At 39.3% G+C, this 23,399-nt stretch overlaps 1 protein-coding gene across 7 annotated transcripts in view; it reads left to right on the top strand.

Moving 5' to 3' along the window:
• The first annotated feature begins 336 nt into the window (after positions 1 to 336).
• PAPOLA (poly(A) polymerase alpha) overlaps positions 337 to 23,399 on the top strand; it is a 60,100-nt gene continuing 37,037 nt past the window's right edge. For 5 of the 7 annotated variants that reach the window (XM_079128957.1, XM_079128959.1, XM_079128956.1 and 2 more), the window contains exons 1-5: positions 337 to 1,492; positions 17,272 to 17,445; positions 17,845 to 17,911; positions 20,916 to 20,997; positions 22,839 to 22,948. In XM_079128957.1, coding sequence (XP_078985083.1) covers positions 1,485 to 1,492; positions 17,272 to 17,445; positions 17,845 to 17,911; positions 20,916 to 20,997; positions 22,839 to 22,948 — 441 coding nt within the window. In that variant the 5' untranslated portion in view covers positions 337 to 1,484. Of the gene's footprint in view, positions 1,493 to 17,271; positions 17,446 to 17,844; positions 17,912 to 20,915; positions 20,998 to 22,838; positions 22,966 to 23,399 lie in introns of those variants that run through there. The other 2 variants (XM_079128961.1, XM_079128960.1) reach the window with 2 other exon arrangements.

Below are 23,399 nucleotides of genomic sequence, written 5' to 3'. Positions count from 1 at the left end.
TATTTCAATAGGTAACAAATATAAAATAATTGATTGTGGTATTTCACATTATTCATTTGTGCTAAAATCTCTGAGATCCGTGTGTATTTTGCACTTATAGCACATATAAATGGAATAGCCTCATTTCAAGTGGTTTACAGCCAAACAGTTACACATTGGATGATAAGAGTGTAGAACCTGTGCTTTTACCATTCTCAAACCATTAGTCCTGAGAAGAAATCCTTTGTCAGATATGAGGATTTATAAGTGCGTATACAAATATTTAGTTTTTAACTCTGGTTAGCGCTTTCCTCAACGTATTTGATCCCCACCCCACCCCACCCCACCCCTATTAACATGTGTAACACTTTGGAATGTCCATTCCGATTTGCAGAGGGAAAGAGCATCACAGTGCAGGGTCTGCCTCAGGCACTTTTTCAAGCTTTTACTGGTGGCAGGAGGGCAGGTCGAATTCTAGGTTCCACCACAGAGAGATTAAGGGCTGGAAACACAGCCTGGGGGAAATTCTGGTCAAAACAGCCTTTGCTAAAATTCCAGTGGTTACTGACGCTTTATCAAGTAGTTTCTGTGCACTACTTAAATTAGCTCGTGTTGCAGAACTGGCTGTCATCACAGTCGGATCCTGAGAAATTTATTCATTCAATAAGTATCTGCGGAGAGCCTGCGTACAGACATCAGGACTATATCCGTGGACAAGTCAGACGAGGAGCTCCGACCCAGCGGAACGCAGTCCGGCGCGGAAAGAGCGAGCGCTAGCAACGCGGTGGCGCGCTCGGCCAGGCTCTGCGCTCAGCACCTCTCCTGCTTCATCGCATTAAAGCCCGGCAACCCTATGAAGTAGGCGCGACTCCCACCTTCGGTAACACGCGTAGAGCAAGTTGTCAAAACCCACCGGCAGCGACCCACCCGCGCCCCCAGCAGCACATGGTGCACGCGCCGGCGCCTCGGAGGCGAGAAGGGCGGGTTCACACGGTGCACCGGAAGCGGCGCCTCGCGGGCCGGGGTCGCTGCGGGCCCTTCCCGCGCCGTCGGAGCCGCGTCGCCCCTACTCGGTCACGAGGGTTTCCCCGCCGGAGGGCAGACGTGCCACCCGGAGCCTCCCAAATCGCGCCCACCTTTCCCCGACACCCGCCGCGGAAGCGTGAGAGGCTCTGGGTAGGAACTGCGGACCCGCCGCCGCCTCGCGAACTACGCTTCCCGTGAGGCGGCGCGGCGCCGGGGGGGCTGGTGCGCAGGCGCGCGCACAGCGTGCGTGGCGGCGTCAGCGGTTCTAGAACGTTGCTGTGGTAGCGCTCGGGCGCCATGTTAGGACGAAGGGGAAGGAGGAGAAGCGCTTAAAGCGGCGGGAGCGGGTGCGGGAGTGGGGTTGGACCCAGGGCTGAGGCAGGCCCCCCCCTCCCTCCCGCCTCAGTGGATCATGCCCAGGGCGGCAGCGGCGGCGGTTGCGGGGGGGAAGTGACTGGGCGGTGCCGGCGCAGGAGACGATGCCGTTGTAAGTGATTCGTGTTCTGTTCGCTCTCGCACGCCGGCCGGGCCTTGGGGGCGTCGGGGAGGGGGAGGGGCGGCGCGAGCCGGGCCCGCGCCGCTGCGGGCCGGACGGCGGGCCCGGGCCCGCCCGCCGCCGCCGGGAGCTCGCGTCCCCCACCCCTTCCTGGCCGGGCCGCGGCCGTCGGGCCGGGGGACTTTCCCTTCCGGAAGAGCCGGGCTGCTCCCGCTGCTCCGCCGGCGCCGGGCCCGGCAGGCCGGCTCCTCGTGGGCTCCGCGCTCGCGCCTCCTCGCCCTCGCCGCCGCGGGCGCGCCCGCCTCCGCTGGGTCCCTCGGTGCTTCCCGTTTTCTGGGCGCCCCTGTCGTGCGCCCGAGTTACCCACTTCCGCTTCCCCGTGCGAACCTGCCGTGAGCGCGGGGAGAGGCCGGGTCTGAGCGCCGGGCCCGGCTCTTCGGCCCCTCCTCGCGGCCCCGGTGCTCCGGGACGGGCGCTCCCCGGTGCGAGTGCTCGGTCCCGCCTGGATGGGTCACGGGGTTCCATCCGCGTCCTTCTCCCTCCCGCCCCGCCGAGGCCGCCCCCACCCGAGCGCAGTCCTGAAGCTAGTTGGGTTTTGCCTTCTGATCCCGCCAGGCCCTGTCTTGTGTTTACCTAGCCCTGCACGGTCTTAAAAAGTTTCCTCTCCCCCTCCGAGTGGGGTGCGGTCGGGAAACTCATTCCTGGGATCAGAAGGTAGATTTTTACAGCCTTTATTCTGCTTCTGTTCAGCTGTGGAAAGGCCTGAACTGTGAGACTGCATTTCTTCCATTTTTGAAGTGTAAGAGTCCCCCTTTTAAAAAGCCGAAAGGCTGAGATTTCTTCATCTTTGTAGTCCAAACAAAGCATGCCGTAGACATTTGAAGTTTTGTTGAAGTTAAATTCAAGGTAAAGGTTTTATGGTTTCTAGACATCCAGTGTTAAGTCAGCCTAACTCTGTGAAAGTAAAAAAAAAAAACAATTTATTTTTTGCAAATATAACTATAAAGGAGAGAGAAATTTATACACGTGTGTATGTGTGTGTCAAAATTAAGTAAATATGTCTGTCTTTACAGGTGAGACAATTTTGGCTCATGCCTTAATGACAGCTAACGAATTTTACATAATGATTTGAAAAAGGATCTCCTGACTCCTCGTGCCCCAGCCTCACTTACCCACCCCTGACATTTTGTTTGGAGCCTCTCAAATTATTTTTGTAATGAGAATATTTCTTAGATTTAACTACAGTATGTAGTTACAAAGCTTTAAAGTTTGAGAGGTTTCTGTTAATTAGTATTTTTATGGAATTGGAAAAAGAAGTACTAGGGAACCCAGATCAAAAACGATTTTTGTGGCATTTTTCAGTTTAGTAGAAATTCAGATAAATGTTAAAAGTGATATGCTGATGTCTTTGTGTTAACTTACGTTTCATTGCTGTTTTTGAAAAAGGTCTACTTTTTTTTATGATCATGTAAGTAATAAAGATGACAGGAAATGTACGTTCTAAAGAAAAGGCTTCCATGAAGACATTTCAAGGAAATCTCAATATACTTGCTTTTTTTCTAACATTATTTGAGGAAGGAAGGTGTGAATTTTCACTTCAGCAAAACAAGTTTATGAAAACTAGGATGATACAGGGGAGATTAACATGGTCCCTGCAGAAATGTAAAAGAGAAATCATGTGAGTGTGGCTGTCGTAACTTGAAATAAAATGACATAAAGGAGAACAGTGAACATCAGTGACCAAGCATTCATGCCACAAAGAATGTTGGAATTACTGGAAAAGATATCTATCAAGACTTAGGGGGAGACCAGTAGATTTTCTTTGAAACATTTGTGAAAGCTGTCTCAAGAAAGGGAATTGGGGTAGTTTCATGTAGTCATAAGAGGCAGAACTGGGATCTGCTGATTTGTAGTGATAGTGTATTGCAATGTTTCTCTGAGGGTGTGATCTGTGGATGCTTGGGGGAGTTGTCACTGAGACCCTTTTGGAGGGTACTCAAGATCTTTAATAATAATGAGATATTAGATCTTTGCACTGATGGTGTGAAAGCAATGGTGAGTAATGCTGCTTGTTCCTTAGGAACAATCAAGGCAGAGGGGGCTCCATATTGTACATAAGGCATATCTTTTCATGACACACAGTTCAGAAAGTCCTTGATGAAGCATTAAAAAATGTTAATTTGCTAGGTACAGGGTGCATGCCACTAGAGGTTAAGGCAGAAAGATCACAAATTCAAGATCAGCCTTGGCAGTTTTGCAAGACCCTGCCTATCTCAAAATTAAAAATAAAATAATAAAAAGGACTGGGACTGTAGCATAATGGAAAGTGTCCCTGGATTCATTTTCCAGTATCGCCTCCTCACCCCAAAGTTAATTTGAGCTAGGGGGTATAGCTTAGGGGGTGTAGATTAGTGGTAGAGTGCCCTGGATTTGATTCTCTAGCAGTGCAAAAATAAATAATTAAATTTTGATCCTTGAAGTGTCTTTTTAATATGCTTTAGTAATGGAAAGTAGTGATTTTGAGTGAGCACTTGTATGATTTCACTTGTATGATTTGTTGTCTAAGTTAATCTAACATGTTTTGTTTTGTTTCATTTTTTGGTACTGGGGACTGAACCCAGGGGTACTTAACCACTGAGCCCCATCCCCAGCCCTATTTATTTCTTATTTTGAGACAGGGTCTTGCTAAGTTGCTTAGGGCCTCATCAAGTTGCTAATACTGGCCTTGAATTTGGCAATCCTGTCTCAGTCGCTGCCTTCCATGTCAGGTGTCCACCCCGCCTTCCCCCTTTGCTGGGATTACAGATGTGGGCCACCCACCACATCCAGCTTAATCTAGCAGTTTTTCTCTGCTCCCTCCCCCATGGAGCTCCATGTTTATCTGAACAGGTGATGAACTGTTGATATTCACGTTAGAAAAATGAGAGGCAAGCCTGCCCTGTCACTTCAAGAAAACAACTGACAGTATTTGTGACCAGTAAAAAAAAAGAAAGAAAAAGAAAAACAACTTGAGCTTTCAAGCAAAAATTAGAATTTTGGAAAGCTTGTTCCTGCAATTGTGAATGTGACACCTTCCCAGTACTTAAAAGATGAGATAGGTGATAAACCTCCCCACAGTGGAGCTTGAACCCAGGTTGCTCTATGCCTGAGCTATATCCCCAGTTCTTTTTATTTTTTTTATTTTGAGACAGGGTCTTGCTAAGTTGCCCAGGCTGGCCTTGATCTTAGGATACTCTTGCTTCATCCTCCCAAGTAGATGAGATTAAAGGCATGTGCTCCTGTGTCCAGGTAGTAATGATATTAATGGATGTAGGTTTTTCAATGTTGAATAATGTGTGTTAATATTTGGAATTCAATGAATTCATTATTTTCCATATGACCTGTCATGATGCAGTAAAGTCATACCTGGGTAAAAGGTGCATTCAGAGTACAAAGTAGGTCAGTTTTTTTATTGGTACATAATTTTTTATTGGTACGTAATTATACAGAATGGTGGAATTCATTGTGGTATATTCATACATACATAGAAACATAATTTTATCATTTTACTTCCCAATATCTCCCCCACTCTCCTCTGCCTCTGCTCTAAGGATCTCCCTTCTACTTTCATTACATCTCTATTTCCCCCCTACCCCCCACCCCCCAGCTTCCACATATAAGAGAAAACATGATACTTTTCTTTCTGGGTTTTACTTGCTCAAAATGGTAGGGCCACATATTAGTGCAACAGAGTACAAAGGGTTTGGTGTAGTTTCAGTTTTCTTATTATAATTAGTGTTTTTGGCGGGTGGGGACAGTACTGGGGATAAACATAAGGCCTTGAAGACAACCACTCTTCTGTATCCTCAGCCTCTGACTCTTTGTTTTAAGATTGGGAGATTTTGTAGTGAATTGCTTGCTACTTGGTAAATGGTTTTGGAATGTGGTGTTTTTATCTTACGAGTGTTTTCAGTTCATATTTTTTGGTAGAGAAGTTGACAGGGAAGATGATAGATTAAGTTTATGAACTTATTCAGTTTGTATTCTTTGATTTTTTTTTTTTTTCCCCCTCCAAGGTAAAAGCCTTCTTATTTAATAACATAAATTTTAAAATCTTTTGGCTCATCAAAACATTCCATTCCTTGGTAAATAAGTCAACTTTATATAAATGTTATACTTAAATTTATCACCTTCATTTGCATTTAGGCAGGTTTATAAAAACTACTTTCCATTTGGATTCTTAGCTATTTCTCATTTCTTGTGTTTTTTTCATTCTGTATGTTTAGTATTCTAACTGTCCAGTAGCTGGGGTCTGTGCCCCGCCCCGTTTGGTACTGGGGATTGGACCCAAGGATGCTCTACCACCGAGCTACACCCCAGCCTCCCCGCCCCCTTCCTTTATATTTTGAAACAGCTTTAGGCTCAGTTGCCCAGTGTGGCCTCAAACTTGGAATTCTCCTGCCTCATCCTCCCTGGTTGCTGGGATTTAGGCATGTGTCACCATGCCCTGCTCAGTAGCTTTTAAATAATTGCACAATCTCGGTGTATGATTTACAAAGCAGCAGCAATTGCTGGAATTATTGGTTCCCCTTAAAGTTGGTTAAAGTGAGACTTGAAAGTATTTCCTTGACCAAGTTTTTGAAGGTGCTAAGTTGTAGATTGTGTTTAAATCAGCTCTGGATTCCATGTTCTATACCTTATCCCATCTCCTGTGGACCCTGTTGAGAACCATGTTTGATCAGTTCAATTGAAGTCAGTTTACATTTTAAGACCTAATTTCCCCAAGGTGCTATGGTGCTAGCTTGTCCTGATACCAGAGTCCTAGGTCAGAGAGGCCCGACTTTGGAATTCAAAAAATGAGGTCTGACCACTCACCCTAAAAACCAAACAGAAAATGAAACAATGAAAAACATGAAAGGAACTTTCATCAGCATGGCCTGTGCCCTTAGTCGTGTTTTCCAGAGACTTAGACTGACTGAAGTTTTATAGAAAGGGGAATAGAGGGGCAATGGTGAGGGGTCTGCATGACTGGAGGGATTGCATAACTGCTGAAGGAGGTGATCTTGGTCATTGTCTCAGGATTGGGCGGTCAGGGCCTTGTCCCAGATAAGAAAGTTGCTGCTAACACTGAGAAACTTGAACTCATCACAAGATATCATATCAGACTGCGTTCCTGGAATCCAAGGTGACTGGGAGCAAAGAAGATGAATACAAAATAAGGCAGAGCTGCCAAGTCCTTAATCTTGGTTTTGGCCATCCGTTAGACATTTTCAGGCAAAAGGAAGTTCTTTTTACAGTCCCAGTTGTTGGGGTGGCTGGAGGTGGGAGTGTAGCTTGAGACCAACCTGAACAACATAGTGACACCCATCTGAAAGCCCAAGTTTTTTTGGTATAGGAAAAATATTTAAATATCAATTTACTGATAACATATACTATATATTTACATACACACAGTATGACATATACTGTAGAACCTAAGATCTTAGTAGACAATCCCCTGCCCCCCTTTTCCTTTTCCCCTTTTGGATGACTCAGAACTTCTGGGTTCAAGAGAGCCTCCTGCCTCAACTTTTCAAGTAGCTGGGACTATGGATAGGTCACACTACCCAGCAGGTAGTTTTAGTGACTGGGTGTAGATGCTTATGCAGAAAGTTTGGGTTTTAGGCCAGCATTTTATAATATTCTTATTTGTGGAAATTTAAGGATATGATCCTATTTAGCTTTTTTTTTTGGTGGTGGTACTGGAAATTGAACCCAGGGCCTTACTTATGCCAAGCAAATACTCCCTCAGTGACCCACAGCCCCAGACTGGAAATTTAAGGATTTGGGAAAGAAAAAAATATAAGGGGTTTGTTAGATATAATTTATTTCTTCTATCAGTTATTTTTCAAATTTGTATTGTCTATATTTCATCCAGAAACAAGCTCATTGTGTTTTTTGACAGTTTTTACGTTAAGAATAGTGTCAGTCATTTTGGTTATCTGAAATGTTTAAATTGCATTTCCTGGCATTAATGTACATAATATTATGGTTTAATGTATTTTTTTTTATTGGTACATTTCAATATACAGAATGCCGGATTTCCTTGTGGTTGGTTTAATATATTTTTGACTCTTCTGATACACTTTAATATTTTTCCAGCTTCTCTTTATATTGCCTTCACTTTTAAGTTGTACTTGGCAGGTTGATACAGGAGTGCTGCATTTGAGGTTTTTTTGTTTCTTTTGTTAAATTTCTCCTAGCCAGTTAGGAGAAGGAAGGCAGAGAGACTTTTGGAGGGGAGGACAATAACCTGGCCATTGTAGTAACTGAATAGCAAGTACCCTTTGCCTACATAATCAACCTTGAATTTATAGTTTGACCTTGTGCTTCGTTCTACTTCATTCCTCTTGAGCATAAATTTCCCTGTTTAATCCTGTGTTGCTACCTACTAAATATTGGCTGGGTGGTCCACCCTGAATATATTTTCAAGAATGCAGTTGTGTTCTAAACATATTTTAGTACCATTTTACACAGAACAAGAGTGGCTGTTCAGTTAGCCATCCTAAGAATAACACCCTCCCCAACCCACCCCCTTTCTGGATATTGAAGCTAGGGCTCTTCTACCATGAGCCACTTCCCAGCCCTTTATTTTTTATTTTGAGACAGGGTTTTTCTGTGTTGCCCTGGCTGGTGAACTTGGGATCCTCATGCCTCAGTATCCCAAGTACATGGATTGCAGGCATCTGCCACGGTACCCAACCTTAGAATAATTCTTAGGAAATAAATTACCTTGGTTATATGCTTGACTCTGAGCTGCTGTCATTATCTGTTATACCCCTTGTGAAAGAGGACAATGTATTTTGTAAAGATTTAATATATAGGGACTGCGGTTGTAGCTCAGTGGTAGGGTGCTTGCCTAGCATGTGTGAGGCACTGGGTTTAATCCTCAGCATCACATTAAAAAAAATGTTTAAAAAAAAGAATTAATATATAATGTACGTTAAGATACTTTAGAGAAGTAATACTTTTCCTTCTGTCCAAATTCTTTTCCGGTGCTTAACCTGAATGGGCATATTATGTTTAAGGTTGGACCTCTAGACAGCAAATTACCTATACTATGAATTGTTACATTAAAGAAGTCATTTTAGTTTATCTGATTGCTTCCAAAGACTATTTAGCGAGTTAAGCTTTCAATTTTAGCTTTGTTAGAATTGATAAAATTGTTTTCTGTTGGATAGTGGCTATAAATTTTTAGACCATTGACCCTTATAATATAAAGCTGTTCCCACACACTTTACTCTGCAGCCATTTCTCCCCCTCCCATTTTACAGCCTAGATTGTCAGTCTGTGAACATCCAAGCTAGCTATTGGTCCATTAGTCAGCCTGGAAGTCTCCTTCTCAGTCATTGTTAGCCAACGAAATTCCAACATTTAGGAGAAGCTCCTGTGTCATTCTCATTTCTTTCTTTCCCATCCCCGAGAGGTCGTCCACCTAATAAAATCTGGTGTGAGTTCTCGTGTCCGGAGTGGCTTTCTGGGTGCTGTCGCTGGACCGCAACTCAGATGGGCACCCCAGAGTACTTGCTCCCCTGGATTCAAGGGCCTGAGCTTCCTTGAGACCCAAACTGAGCCACATTTTTCTTACAACCCTGTTGATAGCATGGACCCCAACTTGTTCCAGATGCCCAATATCAGAAGACAGGGATTCGTTCACCAGTAGTCTGAGCTTTGTATCAGTTGGGAAGCAAACTAATGCCACTGGGGTTGTGATATTGTCCTTTGTATGTTAGTTATCTTCCTAAACTGCCTATTTCTCTGCATAGCCATAATTTAATTTTTTCAGCTTTTATTTTGCATTTGTTGTTTAAGGATCTGAATCCTAGACTAAATTTTTGCTTGCCATCCAGTCAGAGACTATCTTAAGCATCCTTATATTTCTGATTTTAACATCGCCTTTCATACATAGTTAGCCTTATGAGTGCTATAATTTTCTGATAAAAATAAACGAGACAATGATGATTGTAGGGAAATTGAGTTGATTAAGTTTCCTGGAGCAGTAAAAGTGATTTGCTTTTTCTTCTTAAATTCTTTTGAGATATGCAGGACAGAAGAGTGTATTTTGACATTATGCGTACAGGGAGTATAACTTATTCTAATTAGGATCCCATTCTTGAGGTTGTACATGATGTGGAGTTACATGATGTGGTTGTGTTCATATATGAACATAGGAAGTTTATGTCCTATTCATTCTACTGCCATTCCTATTTCCATATCCCCTTCCTTGCCTTCATTCCCCTTTGTCTAGTCCAATGAACTTCTATTCTTCCCTCCCCATCCCTCTTTTTGTGAGTTAGCATCTGCATATTAGAGAACTTCCTGCCTTCAGTTTTTTGGGATTGGCTTATTTCACTTAGCATGAGTCTTCAGTTCCATCCGTTTACTGGCAAAGGTCAAAATTTTGTTCTTCAAGACTGTGTAATTGTTGTGTGTATATACCATGTTTTCGTTATCCTTTCCACTGTTGAAGGACACCTAGGTTGGTTCCATAGCTTAACTATTGTGGATTGAGGTGCTATAAACATTGCTTTGGCTGTGTCACTGTAGTATGCTGATTTTAAGTTCTTTGGTATATACTGAGGGAGGGGGATAGGATAACTGGGTCAAAATGGTTGCAGTCCAAGTTTTCTGAGTAATCTCCATACTGCTTTCCAGAGTGGTTGTACCAATATGCAGCAAGATTTGAGTATACCTTTTTCCCACATCCTCATCAGCATTTATTGTTTTGTTTCTTGCCCTTCTCACTGTAGTGAGATAGAATCTCAGTGTAGTTTTAATTTTTCTGCAGCTTTTTTAATCTGACATTTTGTGGGCATCTTCCATGCTACTGCATGCTACTCCTTTTATATGGCATAGTATTATTGTGTAAGTATGTACTGTAATTAATTAATCTTATATTGATGGGTTTTTAGGTGGTTTCCAGTTTGTTTTATTGTATTGCATACAGGGATCCCTTCAATGAAGAACCTTAAATATCTTTTTATGTTAGTCCTGTGAGAAAGGTCAGATTCCAGAACCTGTGGTGTCCAGAGAGATATTTGTAAATGAATTGTTTGGGTACCAAGCATACCCATTCTTTTGGTAATACCCTGGAATATACAATGCTTATTTCCAGTTTATTTTATTTTTGGACCAGGAATTGAAACTAGAGGCACGTAACCATTGAGGCACATCTCCAGTCTTTTTTTTTTCTTTTTTTTTTCTTTTTGAGAGACAGGGTCTTGCTAAGTTTCTTAGGACCTCACTAAATTGTTGCTGAGGCTGACCTTGAACTTGGGATCCTCCTGTCTCAGCCTCTAGAGCCACTGGGATTACAGGCATGTGCCACCAGGCCCGGCTTCCAGTTTATTGTTGTATAGGAATTTGCGCCTGTGTTTTGACCTGTCTTCTAATCCTTTGCACTCTTCTCTATCGCAGTAGTGGCTGGAAATTTGGATTTTTATGTAGTATTTTGTTTTAAAAGTACATTGTGATTAAAGAGAATATCTTCCAATTACAAAGCTTTCTGTGCTTTGGAGTCTTCTGTCATAGTATTGTGTTGTGGTGTTTTGTTTGTACTAGGGATTCAACCTCGGGCGCTTTACCACTGAGCTACAGCCCCAGCCCTAGTCTTGCTAAGTTGCCGAGGGTCTTGTTAGATTGCTGAGGCCGGCCTGAAAGACCTGTGATACTTCCCCCCTTGGCCTCTAGAGTTGCTAGGATTACAGGCATGCACTATAGTGCCCAAATTGTCCTAGTATTTTTGAAAGATAATTGTTAGAGGTGAGGTTGTTAGCCATAAACTTGTAAAATTGGCATATGCATTTTAATATTGATGGATATTGCCAGATTGTATTTTAAAATGATACACCAAGTTCACTTTGGAATGCATAAGTGCATATTGTTACACCATTACTAACATTGGAGGTTAATATAAATTAATAAGTCTCTTGTTTTTACCAAATGTTTTGTTTTTCTCTATTCTGGTGGCTTTAATTTGCTTCCCTGATTTGCAGGGAAAACTTCTAAAAAATTGATTTAACAATTCTGGTTTTCCTATTTTTTGCTGAACTTTCCTTATGATATTTTTTTTGTTGTTGTATAAAAGGGTTTTTTTTATATAAGGTAATCTGTTTTGGGGTGTGGCTTTTTTGTGTCTTGCTTAATTATGGCACTGAAAATATTCATTTTCTTTTAGTACTTACATACTTTTTTTCTTTTTTTGGGGGGAAGGGGTACTAGAGATTGAACCCAGGGTCATTTTCCCCAGCTCTTTTTATTTTGAGATAGGCTTTCACTAAATTGCTGTGACTGTCCTTGAGCTTGCAATACTCCTACCTCGGCCTTCCATATTGCTGGGATTACTGGCATGCACCACTGTGCCTGCCTATAATTCTTAAGTATTTTGAAATCATGGGGTAAGGAATTTAGATTTGACTTAAAATGGTTTCAGTATAGTATGTCCAAACATTGATCACATTTTGACTGTTTGAATGTATGGCCACTAAATTGCAATTACAAATCTTAGGAATTTGTATTATTTGAGTTAGCTTTATAAATACTCTACCAGGGGGTGTGTGTGTGTGTGTGCGTGCACGCCCGCTCCAGGGATTGAGTCCGAGGGGCCTTATTCCAGTGAGCCACATCCTCAATCCTTTTTTGTTTTTTATTTTGATACGGGGTCTCACGAAATTGCATAGGCCCTTGCTTAGTTGCTAAGGCTGGTTTTAAATTTTCGATCCTCCTGCTCCAGCCTCCCAAGCCCCTGGATTATAGGCGTGTGCCACCACAACCATTTCCTGGGTAGTTTTTGATAGTTCAGTGTGTGCATATTAGTTAAATTGGATGCTAAAACATTTGAAAGAAATATCTAGCCAAAATAAACAGCCAACAGTTATACGCTAATTTCACATAAATGTCAAGTAATTCTTAGTAGCTAAGTATAGTAATTAGGGTTAGGTCTTGAACAACCCATTATGGTGGAAAGGTGGAAAGGACCTTTTTTTTTTTTTTTTTTTTTTTTTTTTTTTTAAGCATTCATTGGATAACTTCTCATGTTTTGTTACAGCTCTTTGTTATAAATGCATTAGAGTTTTCAACTTCATAATTTGTTACTGAAAGAAGAAGTACAATAAATTCTAGGTAAATCCAAGTGTACATGGTGAACCACTGTAGCAAGGGAGGAGTGAAATACAGATAGCCAAGAGTAAGAACTAGAATAGTTGTAATGCATTAGTTACATAGGACGTTGTTACTATTAAAAGGATTGACATATGTCCTATATAAAGTGGGCCTTGAAGATATTTAAAATCTAAGGAGAACAACCCATAGGAAAAATTCTGAAAATATACATCGTGTCCTGAACCTGAAAGAAGAGGTGTGTGTGTGTGTGTGTGTGTGTGTGTGTGTGTATACGTATGTATGTATGTATGCAGTGCTTGGCTGTCTTGTGATTTTGAGAGGGGGCAAAATTGATAATGTGTAGGACTGGGTGCTGTGGTGCATGCCTGTAATCCCAGAGACTTGGGAGCTGAGGCAAGTTCCAGACCAGCTTAAGCAATTTAGTGAGACACTGTCTCAAAAAAACAAAACAAAACCAAAAAAACAAACCACCATATTAAGTGTATGTGTGTATTTTTATCTTACTCTGGTCCAGGAAGGATTAAGACTTAAGAATGCTTTAATTATATATTTAAAAACGAAGATGTTTGCATCAGAGGTGGATGAAAAGGTAAGGTAAGGATAGAGAAAGAAAACAGCAAGAAATTAGGGCACTACACATTTGTTATTGTGGAAATGTGATGATTTTTAGAGAGTAGAGAACTTACTGGATAGCCACGAGTGTCCTTCTTAGGTATTTATTAAGCAGTATCCTAGACATGAATACAAATCACATTCACAAGATGAAAATAAGTGATGCTCAGAAAAAGTTCATGCGTACTTGTTTGCTCTTTATGTTTTGTGATATTGGGGATTGAACCCAGGGGCACTGTACCAGTGAGCTATATACCCCCAGTCCTTCTCATTTTTTATTTAATTTAAGTAGATTAATTAACTTACTTTTGGTATGGGGATTGAATCCAGAGGTGCTTAACCACTGAGTCCATCCCCAGCCCCTTTTATATTTTATTTAGAGACAGGGTTTCGCTGAGTTGCCTAGGGCCTTGCCAAATTGCTGAGGCTGTCTTTGAGAACTTGGGATCCTCCTGCCTCAGCCTCCCAGGCCTCTGGGATTACAAGCATGTGCCACCACATCCAGCCTCTTATTTTTTATTTTGAGACAGTCTGGATCAATTGACCAGGCTGACCTGGAATGTGATCCTCCTCTTCAGCCTACCTGGCAACTGGGATTATAGGTGTGTGCCACTGAACCCAGCCACAGTAAGAAATTTTAATGCGTTGTAGGTTTATGTGTTGATTTTTTTTTTTTTTGTCGTTTTTACATATGTCATTGAAGGGTTTTTTTTTTTTTTTAAACAGCAATGTATGAAGAAAATTAAATGCTGCTAGAAATGTTTCTAGAAAGTGATAGATGTGGGCAGAAGTCTGATGTGTTCAGGAATGAAAGGAAGAGCTTTGCCTTCTTGGGGTTGGTAATGGTTTGGTGTGCGATTCTAAGAGACAAGTAAAATAATCCTTATTTTTCTGAGACTTATGTTCCCGGTTGTCCAGTGTTAAGTGTATATTTTTGTCGTTGTTAGAAACAGATCAGCAATAAAAATGATTCCTTAAATTGTTTTTATTACTTATTTAACATCTAGTCCCCCTCCCCCCATAGGTCCCAGGACCTCCCTATTGCTAATGCTCTGCCAGTGAACCATATTCAGCCCTGCTCTACCCTTTACTTAATTACTTTTCTTTCTTTCTTTTTCTGCTGCTGGTGATTGAATTCAGGGTCACTTTCCACTGAACTGTGTTCCCAGCCTTCCCAGCCTTTTCATATTTTATTTTGAGACAGGGTCTCTGTAAGTTGCTTAGAGTTTGCTCAGTTGCTGAGACTGACTTTGAACTTGATCTTTCTGTCTCGGCCTCCTGCGTCACTGGGATCACAGATGTCCACTGTGTCTGGATACCTACTCTCATTTCTGATGTTAGAATTAAATGGAAAAAACTTGACTTCTCCATTAGTACAATAATGGTTAATGTTTCTACTTAGACCACTCAAAGCATCTGGCAGCCATTTTTATTGGTGCCACAAATATCTTATTAGCTTCATTTCTTTTTTGGGGGGATTTATTTTTACTTCTTTTATGCATGTTTTTACTTGATTTAGATGTTCTACGTGTAGGTGTTATGTATGTTCTTTTTTGAATCAGATGGAACAAGTGGGTGTGGTCATACAACTCAAAATACCAAGGCTAGCTTATGTTACTACTTTTTAAATGAAGAAAAATTTCAACTTGCATATGCTTTTTTTCCCATCAAAATATTAAAATGTGGAGACTAATGTAGATACCATTAATTTTTTTCAAATTATGAAAAATAATTTTGTGTGAATTTATAAATCTGAACCTATATTCTGCTGTTCTAGTAAGATAGTTGAAGTAGACAGGAGCTTCCTGAACATTGGGGGATTTTTTTGGTATGTTTGAGTCAATGAAAAGTCTGAATATTTGGAAAAGTGGGGAAGAATAATCTTAATTCCACAGAGAATAATCGTTTTCATGTTTTGTTGATGGTCCAAACTGAACTAGCAAGGAATACAACCCCTTAGGATGGAGAAGAATGCAGAGAAATATGTTATTTGTACAAAACAGATTTATGTTTGAAGCTATTGAAACTTGACTTTAAAACTCTTTGCTTGAAAACCAGGTTTATCCTGGATAGAATGAACTTTATGCTTCCATTTCTTCCCTCTATGTTGAAATCATCTATAAAGTGCTCGTAATCCCAGCACAATCATGAAAACTGTGGTTTACTTGGAAAAAACTCCATGAACAATGCAAGAGAAAGCATTGTTGAGATTTGTGGTAAATGTACTTTGTAACAATGAAATACCTCAACAGTAACATGATGTGCATTTAAGAATTCAAGGATTTCATGTGTAGTACCCTTACTACAACAAAGCAGAATGAAACAAAGGGACACAGGGCAACTTGAGGTGGTGGCTAGGTTTATTACCTTGATTGTGGTGTTGATAGAAACACAGTGTGTGCATATTTTCAAACTCACCAAATGATATATATTATTTTGTTCATCCCCCCTTTTGTTTTATCTGGAATTATTAGTATATGTTGTGAGGAAGGGTGTTGTCAGGCAATTTTGAGGGCTACCATTATGGTTTCAGTTTTGAAGAATTCTGAAAATTGATTAATGAAAATATGTAGTAACCAAGATGTGAGTATGAGTTTACTTACATTTAAGTTAACATGTATACTTTGATCATAGTAGCATAAGTTTGGAAAATAAAACTTTTCTTCCATCTTCAGGAAATTCTTGGTGCTTGCTCATGTGGATCCCATACGAATTTGTGAATTAACCTCACAGCCTTTCATAACTAGGTAGTTTTGTTTAGAGGAATACAAGGCAGTAGTGTGACATGAATTAATTACTGCCAAAGGTAATAAATCAGGTTTATATTTATTCAGTAAATGTTACTGTAGTCTTTATGAATGTTGAAACATCATATAAAGAGAGCTGAAAATGTTGACTAGAAGGCATACCACATACAGCCCAATGGCTGGTTAGTAACAAGCAGTATGGGCTTCCTGGCATTCTTTGGTCTATGTTAATATCAGAAGATAGAAGTCACTGTTGGTCACAGCTTGGTCAGAACCTAGTGACTGTGTAGTTAATGTGTCATGCGATTTACCTGTGTAACATTCTCAGATTCTCAGTCTTTTTTCTTTTTTGGTACCAGGGATTAAACCAGGGATTAACCACTGAACCACATCCTTAGTCCTTTTTTTTTTTTATTATATATATATATATATATATATCTATTTAGAGACAGTCTCACTGAGTTACTTAGGGCCTTGCTGAGTTGCTGAGGTTAACTTTGAACTCGTGATCTTCCTGTCTCAACCTCCCAATTCTCTCTCTCTCTCCAGAAACGAGCAATAAGCTTAGTATGAATATGGTTTTCTCTCCACAAGTTTTGTTTATGCTGTTTGTTCTGCTGTGTGAGCTTTATTTGTTGAGTCACAGTGTTAAGTTCCATTTGGGTAGTCTCATGTTGGCAAAATATATTTTGTATCAAGTTTTATCAGTGATTTAGAAATAACATTGTAAAGGATTTTGGTTCCTTTCAATGTGTAGATTTTTTCAAAAGTTTATTGTATTCCGTATCACATTTTGTCCAGTAGTATATTTGGTCTGAATTCTTATTTAGGTTGTGAGAAAGTTAAACTCTGGGGGAGGAGAAATAATTTTTCTTATTTTTTCTCCCAATAATGGAGATGGAACCCAAAGCCTCCTGCATGCTAGGCAAGCACTCTAGTATTGAGCTGCATCCCAGCCCTTTTTTATTTTGAGACAATCTAGTTAAGTTGCCTAAGCTGCCCTTGAACTTGCCATTTTCCTTCCCGAACCTGTAACTGGAATTACAGGCTTGTACCACTGTGCCCTGCTGAAAAGTAGTTTCTTTTTGGTCACTTACTTTTGGTTACCTTTTGTTAACAAAACAATGTCTTTTGAACATAAAAATTTTAGATATGTGCAGGGAATAAAATATGTTTAGACATGTATTTTGCTAAAGTAGTTTTTCTAGTTATGTTGATTGGTTTCAAATTGTAGGATTTTTTTGCAGTAATTTTATCCCATTCCATTTTTAGTCCAGTTACAACGCAGGGATCACAACAAACACAGCCGCCACAGAAGCACTATGGCATTACTTCTCCTATCAGCTTAGCAGCCCCCAAGGAGACTGACTGCATACTTACACAGAAACTAATTGAGACTCTGAAGCCCTTTGGGGTTTTTGAAGAGGAAGAGGAGCTGCAGCGCAGGTAAGAGTGTGTGCGTGGATGCGTGCTTGCTTATGTGCATATTTGAATGTGTAATATTAACGTTGAAATGAGTTTTGAGGCATTCTCTGCTTAATCAGGGTTATCCTCATTTGTTTTCAGACGAGTGATACTTAGGAGAGAGAACTTTAATTTTTTCTACACACAGTTCTGTTCTCTTAATTTTGATTTTTGGTGCTTTTGTTTTTTATAGTACAAAATTTAGCAGGAGAGATGCTTTATCCAGTAATAGTAATAGTAATAGTAATAGTGCTTAGTATATGTTTCTGATCACTTAAAAACATAAATTAGGAAACCATGTATTTTAAATTTCTTTTCAGTTAATCAGTAATGATGTGCAATAGCAAATAGCTTGATACTTGATAATTGTTTTATCCACAGGATTTTAATTCTGGGAAAATTAAATAACTTGGTGAAAGAGTGGATACGAGAAATCAGTGAAAGTAAGGTAAGATTCTTTTTTGGATACAAATTAAATTTGTTCTGTATAGCTAACTGAGCATAGCAATTTGTCTTGTGTCACCTGATCTTACTTGAGAGAATTTAAAATCTTTAACTCGAGATTCTCCTGCCTCAGCCTCCCGAGCTGCTGGTATTACAGGTGTGCCCCACTGTGCCTGGCCCAATCCTTGCCATTTTTATGTTTTAAGATCTGGTTTCTCTGTTGAGGCTGGCCTCAGTCTTGGGATCCTCTTACCTCAGCTTCTCTAGTAGCTGGGATTACAGGTGTGTGTTACTGGGCACAATGATTTTACTGTAGATGATCACTTTGTTTGCTATGTATTTATTTACCACCAAAAAAAAAAAAAAAAGAAAATGTTTTTTCTATGACCTGAATTAAGAAATATCTTTTGTTAACAGTGATCATAATAGCTGTAAACATACTAATGTCTAGAAGTGTAGCAAAATAGTAGTCTCTAACCCACAGGTGACTATTAAATAAAAATTAACGAAAATTAGACATTGATATTCTTAACCACACTATCAATGTTTCTGTACTCAACAGTGGCTACTATATTGGTTGATACAAGAATAGAATGTTTATGTCCTTGCAAAAAGTTGTTTTGGAGAGGTGTTTGTCTAAAAGATTTGTGTTTCTTTACTGGAAAGATTCAAAGTTCAGTATTCTAAGGTTGTTTCTCCCTAACTTCTTTGTGGGCCTATTTCTATACACATCTTCCTGGCTTGTTTTATTTTAAAATTTAATTTTTTTAATTAAAATTTTTTGGTGGGTGTACCAGGTGCTTAACTACCAAGCCACATCCCCAACCCATTTTGTTTTTTTATTTTGAGTCAGAGTCTCACTAAGTTGCTTGGGGCCTCACTAAGTTTCTAAGGCTGACTTTGAACTTGGCAGTCCTCCTTCCTTAGACTTCAAGCCCCTGCAATTATAAGCATGAGCCACAGTGCCCAGTTTTTCTTTTCTTCTTTTTAAAAAAAATCTACCTTCCTTCCTCCCTCCCTCCCTCCCTTCCTCCCTTTCTCCCTTCCCTCCCTCCCTTTTTTGAGAACATGTCTCCCTAAATTTTCAGACAGGGTTGGTGAAACTAGTCTTGAACTTCTGATCCTCCTATCTTAGCCTCCCAAGTCACTGGGATTACAGACATGAGCTACTGTGACCAATTTGCTGGCTTATTTTAAATAATCAGGCCAGCATTGCAATTGGGTTTTCTCAGTATCTTAAGTATTTTATTTATATATATATATGTGTGTGTGTTTATATATACACACACACATACACGTATTTCTTAAAAATGTTAATAGTTGCTGGACATGTGGTGACACCATCCTGTAATCCCAGAGACTTGGAAGTCTGAGGGAACAGGATGGCAAGTTCAAGACCAGCCTGGGAAAAATGAATGAAACCTTGTCTCAAATTAAAAATGGCTGGGATGTAGTATGTGGCTGTGTTGTAGAGTACCCCTGGGTTCAGTCCCTAGTACTACAAAAAAAAAAAAAAAAAAAAAAAAAATCAATTCACATGTCTTTTTCTATATTGATGGTTAAAAATGCCCTCGAGAGGGCTGGGGAGATAGCTCAGTTGGTAGAGTGCTTGCCTAAGGCCCTGGGTTCAATCCCCAGCACAGCAAAAAAAAAAAAAAAAAAAAAAAAATGCCCTTGAGAAACAAAGACGTCCCTGAGTTTTTTTGTTTTTTTTTGTTTTTTTTTTGGGGGGGGTGGTCAATGGACCTTCATTCATATGTGGTGCTGAGAATTGAACGAAGTGCCTCGCACATGCTAGGCAAGCGGTCTACCACTGCACTAGGACCCCAGCGTGAATCTTTTTATTTTAAACTTTAATTGGCTTTATTTTTAGTTGTAGAATTATGTAATGCTTGATTCTATAAAATAAAATAAAAGTTCTTGAGTCATTAGAACTTCCTTTTAGGAAAAGCTTTTTTGAATGTAAGTAAACACTAGATCTGTGTTATTTATATTTTTTGAGGAGTGAGGGAGTCATTTCCTATTTTCTGGTTCTGAATAGAGACTCTATTACTAAGGAATTAGAAGTTAAAAAGAAGCTGGGTGCAGTGGCACACTTGTAATCCAAGTGGCTGGCGAGGCTGAGGCAGGAGGAGAGTGAATTCAAAGCCAAGCTTCAGCAACTTAGTGAGGCCCTAAGTAACTCAGTGAGATCCTATCTCTAAATAAAAAATGAAAAAGACTAGAGATGTGTAACGCAGTGGTTAAGTGCCCCTGGGTTCAATCCCAGGTACCAAAAAAAAAAAGGAATCCAGGGGTGTTTTACCCCTGAACTACACCCCTACCTCTGAGCTATATCCCCAGACCCACCTCTATTGGAAATTTAAAAACACTGAACTACTATTTAGCAATATTGGCTTTCAAGTCACTGTTGATATGGCAAAATTATACTCTAATCTGTTAATTTTTGCTTTATTCATTGAATAAAATAATCCTTTCCTTTGAGCAGTTATGTTTTTATATCCTAACATTACTGAATTATTTTATGTAGAATCCTTGTCGTGAATAAAAGTCCTGATTCTAACATTGTTCCTGTGGGACCACATGATCTCCTCTATTAATGTTTTTTTACAATGGTTTCTAGAAATGTGGCAAAATTCAAATAAAGCATGGGTCTTTACCAAAGCTCCTTACTATCTGGGTCTTATGTTCAAAGCTGGTTGAATTCCAAATCAGATCTGTGAAGGGCTGACTTTTTTTTTTTTTTTTTTTTTTAAAGAACCTATAAATAAGTAAGTTTGCACTGTAATTTTACTCGGATTTTGTTTTTGTTTTGCTTTTGATATGGAGTCTCTGAATGTACCCAAAACTGACCTTAAACTTTCAGACTCAAGTGATCTTCCTGCTTAAGCCTCCTGAGGAGCTGGGATTTTAGGCATGCATCACCGTTTTTTTTTTTCCTTAAAAGTACATTACATTTAAAGTAGTTTTCTTTGTATTCCACTGATTACTGTTTTTTGTTTCAACAGAATCTTCCACAATCTGTAATTGAAAATGTTGGAGGAAAAATTTTTACATTTGGATCTTACAGATTAGGAGTACATACAAAAGGTAAAAAATATTTTTATTTCTTAAAAATTATTTTCTTAAAAATTATAATGTTTTATTTTGTAAAAATTATGATACACTCAGTTACTTGAAGTGAATCATGTAAGCTTAGGTTTGCATGGAAGAAAGAGTATTTAAAGGAGTCAATTATTTAAAGACTAAAAATATATTGGGCTGGAGTTGTGGCTCAGTGGTAGAGCGCTTGCCTAGCATTTGTGAGGCACTGGGTTTGATTCTCAGCACTACATACAAATAAATGAACAAAATAAAGATCTATCAACATCTAAAAAATTAAAAAATGACTAACAATGGAAAATAATGCCTTCTTTCATACCTGTTGTGTCTAATGTACTAAAATTAAGTAAAATTAAAAAATACACTTCCATTTGAAATTAGCTACATTTTATATGTTGAATAGCCATATAAGGTCAGTGGCTGCTACTGCATTGGAGAGTGTAGACAGAGAACATTTTTTCTACTGCAGAATTTTTTTTGTGTGTCTATTGGGGGTTGAACCCAGGGGCACTTTACCATTGATCTACATCTCTAGTTCATTTTATTGATTTTGAGACGGGTTCTCACTGAGTTTGCTGAGGCTGACCTCAAACTTGTGATCCGACAGCTTCAGCCTCCTGAGAGGCTAGGATTATAGCATGAACCACTGCGCCCAGCTGCAGAATTCTTTTAGACAGTGCTGTTGTCTTTTATTTAGCAATATTGATCATGCATCTGTCTGTCTGTTATCATTTTTTCCCACTAAAGTATGTCACTCCACACATTGGAACAAAAATTAATTAAAGCTTTTAAGAAAACCTTGCGGGTTTTCTTTTCCTCATAGCTATATTGTAGATATATTACAAAATATAGCTTATCAGAAAGCATACTGATATGTATCCATGGCTTTTGATTGTTTTTAGTTACTGGGGATTGAACCCAGGGTGCCTTCTCGCTGAACTACATCCCCAGCTCTTTTAATTTTTTATTTTGAGATAGTGTCTCAAAATAAAAAGACCAGCTGAGGCTGGTCTTGAACTTGCAATCTTCCTGCTTTAGCCTCTCATGTCACTGGAATTACAGGCATGTGCTACTGTGCCTGGCATATCCATGTGTATTTTTTTAAAAAAATTTTAGTTGTAAATGGACACGGTGCTTTTATTTTACATATTTATTTTTTATGTGATGATGAGGATAGGATCCAGTGCCTCACATGTGCTAGGCAAGGGCTCTACTACTGAACCATAACTCTAACCCATATCCATATTTATTGATAATCACTGAATATTTTCTCATTTATACTTAGTTATTTCCTCTGTGCAAATAAATACTCAGTAAAAATGTTACCATGGCTAAGGGCATTTATTGATTTAAAAAATTGTTTTTTACCCAGGCACTGAGTTAAAGTGCTTAATAAGTCTCTGCCATTTCTTTGTATATCGGTATCCTTCTCTGTTCCCATTTTCCATGGTAATAATACATTTGTTTCTGATGGGTCCTGTGTATTACATACCTTTTCCCTCCTTAGTGAATGTGCTATAAACAAACAGCGATTCCCTCTCTTTACCATGAAAGTTCTGTCACTTTTCTTTGGACTCCTGGTTTATTTGGGCCCACTGTATATATTACACCATGCTTCAGGAACAGATGCATCCTATTAATTACAACTCATTTTTCCTCTAGTGACAATTTTTAGTAAGGGGTGATACTTTTTTTAGAGCTTACTAGTATAATGTTAAACAGATTCTATCCATCAAATACTGCCTCACAAAGGTGGGAAATATTTTCTTGTAGTGCTTATTAGTGGTCAATGTTTGATTTGTGTTTTTTTTATTTTTTTATTTTTTTAGGTGCTGATATTGATGCATTGTGTGTTGCACCAAGACATGTTGATCGAAGTGACTTTTTCACCTCATTCTATGATAAATTGAAATTACAAGAAGAAGTTAAAGATTTAAGAGTATGTAAATGTTTGGGGTGAGAGGAAGGAGTTCTAAAATTTTATTTAGTCAGTTGAGTGAGTTTTATGATATAGCCATCATGTATTGTGCTGTTACAATTTGCCAGACTATTTGAAGCACTGAAAATGTGTTTGCATTTTATTCTTTACAACAAGCCTAAAGTCTTATAAATATGTAACTCTACATATTAGAAAATAAATATTAAGTAATCAGGCTACAACCACACATCTGATGAATTAGCAGAAATCAAGGATTTAAACCCTGGAGCCTAGAATCTTAAAGCCAGTTGCTGAGAACTTACTTTGTGTCAGGAGTCATGCTTAAATTATGTTAAAGCAATTTTATTTAATTAGATTTAAATAATTAAGACTCATATTTTCAGTTTCTAGTAAATTCTCACATTTATTTAAAAGTACTAATGTAGTATAAGCCTCAAGTGCAGTTTTAGAG

The sequence above is a fragment of the Sciurus vulgaris genome (genome assembly GCF_902686455.1).
Source record: "Sciurus vulgaris genome assembly, chromosome: 2".
NCBI lineage: Eukaryota > Metazoa > Chordata > Mammalia > Rodentia > Sciuridae > Sciurus > Sciurus vulgaris.
This window is presented reverse-complemented; position numbering and strand designations above follow the sequence as displayed.